Below are 7,830 nucleotides of genomic sequence, written 5' to 3' on the forward strand. Positions count from 1 at the left end.
CCTAAGCCAAAGCAGCAGAAAGGCCCGTGTGCCTGGGGTCAGCACTGGGCAGATGGATCACTACCACTAAGCCTTCAGGATATCCCAGGACCCCAGTCCGGAAACCTCCAATATAAAATGTTCTTTCTGGGGCTTGAGAGATGGTTCAGTGGTTAAGAGCTGTAGCTGCTCTTGCAGAGGACCTGGATTTGATTCCTGTCATCCACATACAAGCTAACAGCCATCCATAACTCCAGTTCCAGGGGAATTCGACACTCTTCTGACCTCCATGGGCATTGGCAACACGGTGCACTTACATACATGCAGGCAATACACTCATACACATAAAAAAAATTTTTTTTAATGTTCTTTCTTCCCACAGTGCCTCTCATCCTGCTTTGAGTGACCCCAATAAAACAACTCTGCTGTGTGACTGTATCACCAGAGAATTAACAGGATGGTCCCTAGGCACTTCCTGGCCTGGAAGCTCTGTGATTGGGTTCTTCTGGTCCTCCCCCCACCCCCAGCCTCCATCTTCTGATTGGCCCAAAGGGATAGGCTGGTGATTTCTAGGGCCCCTGGCTACTGTAATTAACTTCCCACATCATTTATTTCCACTTGAGGGAAGGACAGGTCCTTCTGGAACCCAAAAGTGTGCTCAAGAACCTGGCAGCATCCTCTAAAGGCCATGGCTGAGGTTCTCCGTAGTGCTGTCTGCCTTGAAGTAGGGGGCCAGACACAGACTCCCTCCAGGAACAGGGCAGGGGCCCTTTAAAACCCAGCCTGGCTTACTCAGGCTGTTGCTATGTACAGGACCAACTTCCTTAGCAACTGCCTGACCTCTTAAAGGGGCCTTGGAGGAGTGGTTGCCCTCAGCCATGGCTCCCAAAAAGAAGCTGAACAGAGGCAAGGAGTTGGAGGTCAAGAAGAGAGGGGGGAAGAAGGGTGCCAGCACTACCGTGAAGGAGTCGACCATGGTGGAAGAGCTGAAGGAGTTCTATCACAAGCAGATCCAGGACCTGGAGGACAGGCTGGCCCGGTGGGTGGGCAGCAGCACGATGCTGCTGGGTCAGAAGCCCACATGGGCTCAGACAGAGACCTTAGACCTGTGTTCTGACCGCCTCTGAGATGTCAGGACCCCCTCCCTCCTCATGCCCCCCCTCCGCTGCCCCGCCTCAGTTTCCTCATAGGCAAACTCAGGTGGTGGTAAACTCTGAGAAGTAAATGTATTTCCCCTCTCCTTCACAGCTCTCAGAGCCCCGGAACTACACCACTAATCAGCAGCTCAACCCCAGGCAGCTCCTACCTCCCTCCAGCCTAATAGGATCCTCAGTGTAAAAAGGGAGTAATCAGTAGGATGAATTGGAAATGGCTCCCCCTGGTGACCAGGTAGCCCACTCCACCCTCTCTGGACACGGTGCTCATGACTTAGTCAGGGACTAAGGCCCAGTTGTTTCTCCATGCTATGGCTCAGTTTCCCTAGATGTATTTGTTTTGACACAAGGTCTCCCTCTGTAGCCCATGCTGACCTGGAATATATAGCCCAGGCTAACCTCAAACTTGTGGTGATCCACCTGCCTCAGCCTCTCAAGTGCTGAGATTAGAGCACCCCACCACACCCAACTCAGTTTTCCCCTAAGTGGAAATGAGAAAGGTAGCCCCCTCTAGTGTAACACTCCATCTTCTGGCTGGCTTTGTGTGGGGCAGAGATGGTGGGGAAGGGACCCTTTAACATTTCACTAGAGATGTTACATTTGCCCATCTTGTTTCTTCCTTAAAACTAGTTTCTAGGGCCAGTGAGATGGCTCAGCAGCCCTTTGCACCAATCCTGATGACCTGAGCTCCATCGCTGAGACAGACCCACATGGTAGAGAGAGAGAACTGATTCTCATAGATTGTCCTCTGTCCTCCATTCATGTATGATGGCATGCACACAATCACAGAGTAAACAAAATTTAACAAATATATATGTACACACACACACACGGTTTCTATTCTGGGCATTGTGTTTTATAATCTCAGCACTTGGGAGGCAGAGGTAGAAGGATTATTCCATGTTCAAAGCCAGCTTAAAAGGCTACTCAGAGGCCGGGCGTGGTGGCGCATGCCTTTAATCCCAGCACCTGGGAGTCAGAGGCAGGCAGATCTCTGTGAGTTCAAGGCTAGCCTGGTCTACATAGGTCCAGGACAGCTGGGACTACAGGGAGACCCTGTCTCAAAAAAAATTAGTAAATAATAAGAAGCTAGCTTGCTTTCAGTTATGAAGCACCAGCCCCAGTCCTAGGGTAACCCTTAAGAAGATGAGGAGGTGGCTGGAGAGACAGCTCAGTAGGTGAAGCACTCACCATGCAAGTGCAAGGTCTGATCAGATTCCCAGCACCCACATCAATGTTGTAATCCTAGGGCTCAGCAGGCACACGGCAGTTTCCCCAGGAGCAAGCCAGCTAACTAGACTGATAAATCAGTGAGCTCTGGGTTGGAGTCGGAGACACTACTTCCTTTTCCCACAAAGGCAGCCACACCTGGAACCACACTGTACAGAGCACTCATTCGGAAGACACTGGTAGACCCGGATGTGGTGGCGCACACTTTGAATCCCAGTACTCAGGAAGCAGAGGCAGGCAGATCTCTGCGAGTTCAAGGCTAACCTGGTTGACACAGTGAGACCCTGTCTCAAAAAACAAAAATATAGTGGTTAAATAAGTTATTATGTGGTGCTCTGAAAATATTCACAAACATTCCTTGAACCAGGACACCAGATAGAGGGCATCGGGAAACACATTTATCAGTTATTAGGTGCTTACAATTTGCCAAGCTGTCAGTCAGGGCCTCAGCAGCTTCAGAGGTGGAGGTCAAGGGTCTGCTAAGTGCAGAAGGGTTTGACCAGCAGATCAGGCTGACTTCAAGGTGGGCATTGTCGCTCAGAGTCTCAGCTATCAGGTCAGACTGACAGGGGATTAATTTTTTAAAAATATTTATTTTTGTTTTTTGTGTATGTGTATTGTCTGTATGTATGCAAATGCACCGGTGTTGTGTAACGCCCACAGAGGTGAGAAGAGGGCATTGGATCCCCTGGAACTGGAGTTACAGATGGTTGTCATCTACCACGTGGGTGCTGCAGCCAGTGTTCTTAACCACTGAGCCATCTCTCCAGTCCCAGGTTCAAGTTCTGACCTTGCCACTTGCTGGGAATTTCATCTCTGTGAGCCTCAGTTTCCTTATCTATCAAATGGGTATAATTATCACAGCACCTACACCCTTACACATTGTTTGGGGGGGGCTCAACAAATGCATACTTCCATCAAACCAGAAACTGATTATGTGAACATGTTACCACTGTGAATCCACAGTTCAGGCTCCAGCCCTGCCCCACATAGGCCTTACATTCCAGTGAAATAAGAAACACAAATGCTGGGCTCAGTATGCAACGTGCCTGCCGCACAAGCACAAGGACCTGAGTTCAAATCTCTAACATCCAGGTAAAAAGCCAGGCACGGTGCTGCTTGCCTGTAACCCCGGCCTTGGTGGACGTGGAAACAGGTAGATCCCTGAAGCTCACTAGTCAGCCAACCCAGCTGAAGAGACTGGATGAGCCTTAGGTACTGCGGGAGAGTCTGCCTCCAAAACCAAAGGGAGCGAGCAAGGAGGAAGGAAGACACCAGGGGCTGGAGACAGCTTGGTGGCTTAAGAGCACTTGCTGCTCTTCCAGAGGACTGGCGTTTGGTTCCCAGCACCCACATTAGGTATCTCACAACTACTGTAACTCCAGTTCCAGGGGTCTGATCCCTCTGGCCTCTGCAGGCCAGAACATGTGGCATTCACTCTCAGACATACACCCACAAATAAAAATAATAAAAATGATTTTTGTTAGACAGGGTCTCTCTGTAGCCCCAGCTGGCCTGGAACTTGCTATGTAGACCAGGCTGGCCTTGAACTCACAGAGATCTGCCTGCTTCTGCCTCCAAGGTGCTGGGATTAAAGGCATTGCACGACACCAGTGCACTTACACACATGCAGGCAATATGCTCATACATATAAAATAAAAATAAAATTTTTGCTGGGTGTGGTGGCACACTCCCTTAATCCCAGCACTTGGGAGGCAGAGGCAGGTGGATCTTTGTGAGTTTGAGGCCAGCCTAGTCTACATAGCGAGTTCCTGGCCAGCTGGGGTTACAGGGCGACCGTATCTCAAAAAGACCAAAAATAAATAAAATTTCTTTAAAAAAGGAAGACACCAGACATTGATCTTGTGCTTTCATACATACATCTCCACACACACGCACGCACATTTTAAAAGGGACGAAATGCTGAGCCCTCCAGTTGTGAGGCACAGTGGGACAGTGGAAGATGAGGCTGGATTGATGAGACCACAAGAAACTTCAAGTGGCTTTTTAAGGAAGGAGAGTCAGCTGCACCTGAGCCCAGGTGTGCCTGACTGGACCCTAGACTTCGGCTCTGCCCCACCCCAGGTACCAGAGGAAGTGGGATGAGCTGGCTGTGCAGGAAAAGCTGTTCCGCCAGGAGTTTGAGCAGCTGGCCAACAACAAGAAGGAGATTGTGGCCTTTCTCAAGCGTACACTCAACCAAAGGATGGATGAGATCACCAATCTCAATGAGCAGCTGCAGGGCCTGCAGCTAGCCAAGGAAGTAGAGAAGGATGCTTTGGAGGCTCAGCTGGCCCAGGTGCGCCATGAATTCCAGGAGACCAAGGGCCAGCTCACCTCGGAGAACATCACCCTTGGTGAGCAGGGACTGGCCGGTGTGCCTGCTGGGATGTCACTGTGGGGCACAGACCCCCCCCCCGTTCTATCTATGGCATGGCATTTCCCTGTGACTGGTTTCTCACCTGGGAAATGGGGCTAATGCAGCTACCTTGAGTGACGGCAGCGACTCTAGACACCATCTTCCTTAAGTGTCCCTGAAACCCTGAAGCCAGACACACAATCCCTCTTCCCCAGTTTGTAGATGAGGAAGCATCTCAAAAAAGTGGTGTGCCTTTGAAATGTCGGGTTGGGGGTGTCATGAGGCTGGTCCAACTTCTGTTTTCCCCATCACTCTTGTGTGGAGGGAGTAGACAGCATCAAGGGAGGCTTCTTGGGGAGGTGGAACTTGAACAAGGTTTGGTGAGACCAGTGGAGGGCAGCACAGGGGCAGGGCCGGGCAGGGCCAGCCATGGCATGAGCGGGGCCAGATCAAGCCGGTCCTGCACATGGAAAAAGCATGGCGTTGGGAGGCACATCACAGATGGCCAGGAAGAGGAGGGCAAAAAGGTCAAGATCTGAGGGGTGTCACATGCCGCCCTCGGGGCGGCCCCTCATCAGCCTTGTGGCCCCTGGTGGGCAGGGGCAAAGCTGGCTGCCCTGGAAGAGTTCCGGCTGCAGAAAGAAGAGCTCACTGAAAACTACACGAAGCTGGAGGGCCAGCTGCGGAAGCAGGAGAGCGAGTACAAGGAATACGTGTACAACCTGGAGAAGAAGTCGGTGCTAGACAAGGACAGGTGGGTGGGCTGCTGGGGACACCCACACCCCAGCCTCTGGGCCTCAGCTTTCCTGGGTTTATAGGGGGAGGGGAACCATGGACTCCCCAGGCTGTTTCCTGGAGCCCTGGCTGGGATTTGAGGGCTAAGAGCAGGCTCCTAGGTCCAGTGCCTAGGCTGCCATTGGACACTCCCGACTTCGATTTGTCACTTTTCCCCCCTTCACTATGTAGCCCTGGAACTCGCTATGTAGACCAGGCTGGCCTCAAACTCACAGAGATCCAAATCCTGCCTCTGCCAAGTACTGGGATCAAGGTGTGTGCCAAGTCAGGTCCCTCTGTCACTTAAAAAAAAATATTTTGCCTGGGCATGGTGGTGCACACCTTGAATCCCAGCACTCAGGAGGCAGAGGTAGGTGGATCTCTGTAAGTTCAAGCCCAGCCTGGTCTACATAGTGAGTTCCAGAACAGCTGGGGCTACAGGGAGACCCTGTCTCAAAAAGACCAAAAAAAGAATATATTTTATTTTTATTTAATGAGTGTATGGCCTGCTTGTAAGTGCACCTGTTGTACAATGTCCACAGAGGTCAGAAGAGGGCATCAAATTCCCTGGAACTGGAGTTAAGGATGGTTGTTAGCCGCTATGTAGGTGCTGGGAACCAAACCTAGGTCTTCTGCAAGAACAACAAGTGCTCTTAACCACTGAGCCATCTCTCTAGCCCCTGTCACTTCTTGTTACTTAATTGTGTTTAATAGGGAATACTGTATTGCAAGTTCCACAGGCCCAGAGCTTCTCTGAGGAAAAGCCCAGGTACAATGGGAATCCCCCAAATAGGGATGCCAGGGTTCCTGCCCATCCACCTGACCTTTCCATTCCCACCCTCCTGGCTAGGCTGAGAAAAGAGATTATCCAGCGTGTGAACTTGGTGGCTGCTGAGTTCCGCAGAGTGGCCAACAACCAGATGTGGGAGACTACCAAACGGGCCATTCTGGAGAACAACAGCATTACCCTACAGCTGACCAAGGTGTCTCAGCAAGGTGTGCAGCTGCTGCAGGAGAATGAACAGCTCAAGGGTGTCCGGGACAAGCTGTGCAAACAGATGGAGCTGCTGGAGAACACCCAGGAGATCATGGCCAGGAACAGGAGAGAACACCAGAAGGTGTGCCCAGCATGCCCTGAACATGTGAGGTGGGAGGTTGGACCCAGGGCTGCAGCCAAGTTGGGGGGGGGTGCAGTGAGGGGCCTAGGCTTCCTCACTGGGGAGGGACTGGAGAGATAGCTCAGTGATTAAGAGCACTGGCTGCTCTTGCAGAGGACCCAGGTTCGGTTCCCAGCACCCATACGGTGGCTCACAACTGCCACCAACTCCTATTCCACAGGTAGCCAATGCCCTCTTCTGGCCTCTGAGGGCACTGCACCCATGTGGTATACATAAACTCACTCAAGCTCACACACACACACACACACACACACACACACAAATTTTTTTTTAATCTTAAAAAAAAAAAAGCCCCCCAGGGCAGGAGAGATGGCTCAGCAGTTAAGAGCACTGGCTGCTCAAAGGACCTGGGTTCGATTCCCAGCACCCATATGGTGGTTAACAGTGGTTGTTAACTCCAGTTCCAGGGGAATCTAACACCTTCTTCAGACCTCTGAAGGCATTGCACAACACGGGTGCACTTACATACATGCAGGCAATATATTCATACACATAAAATAAAAATAATTTTTAAAAGTCCCCATCGTGAAGTGAAGCACACACCTGCTTCCCACCTGCTGTCCAGAGGTGGTGACAGCCTGTGTGCGTGTGTGTGTGCGTGTGTGTGTGTGCCTGTGTGTGTGTGCGTGTGTGTCTGTCTGTCTGTGGTGGCTAAGCCAGTGGACTGATAAGAGGCAGGCCTGGTGCCCTTGGGTAGGCCCAACATCATTTTCCCTTCTACTCAAACCACAGGGATGTGGCTCAGGCTGCAGATGTGGCTATCGAGCACCGGAACGAGGCTGAGCTAAGCCTTGTATTGTCGCACTGCACTGGAGCTACAGATGGGGCCACAGCTGAGAAGATTCAGCGGGCCAGAGCACAAGCCCAGAAGAAGTGAAGAGTCTACCCTTTAGGTGATTCTTTTAGACCTAGGACTTGGCAGAAGGCCTAGCTTCTCTCTTGAGAGCAAAACTGAGAGACTGTGGGGTGGGGAAGCCCGGAATATCTAATTGTAAATAAATTTGGAATACTAGAGTGGTTATTGTACGCAATGTAGCCTTAAGAAAAGCAGGCTGGAGACAGAACCATCTAGATACTGCAGCAGAACTGCACATATTTAATTGTATCGAGGCTGGAGGTAGGCTATGGATTACAAAAGGGGCCTGTCTGCCTTCAC

General features: G+C 51.1%; 1 protein-coding gene across 1 annotated transcript in view; it reads left to right on the forward strand.

Moving 5' to 3' along the window:
- The window catches only part of Cfap157 (cilia and flagella associated protein 157), an 11,155-nt gene continuing 3,325 nt past the window's right edge, over positions 1 to 7,830 (forward strand). Inside the window, exons 1-4 of the mRNA XM_008825085.3 lie at positions 1 to 1,018; positions 4,449 to 4,720; positions 5,323 to 5,476; positions 6,347 to 6,614. Coding sequence (XP_008823307.1) covers positions 858 to 1,018; positions 4,449 to 4,720; positions 5,323 to 5,476; positions 6,347 to 6,614 — 855 coding nt within the window. The 5' untranslated portion in view covers positions 1 to 857. The remainder of the gene's footprint in view (positions 1,019 to 4,448; positions 4,721 to 5,322; positions 5,477 to 6,346; positions 6,615 to 7,830) is intronic.

Source organism: Nannospalax galili, unplaced genomic scaffold (assembly GCF_000622305.1).
Source record: "Nannospalax galili isolate Female #2095 unplaced genomic scaffold, S.galili_v1.0 scaffold290, whole genome shotgun sequence".
In the NCBI taxonomy this organism is placed as follows: domain Eukaryota; kingdom Metazoa; phylum Chordata; class Mammalia; order Rodentia; family Spalacidae; genus Nannospalax; species Nannospalax galili.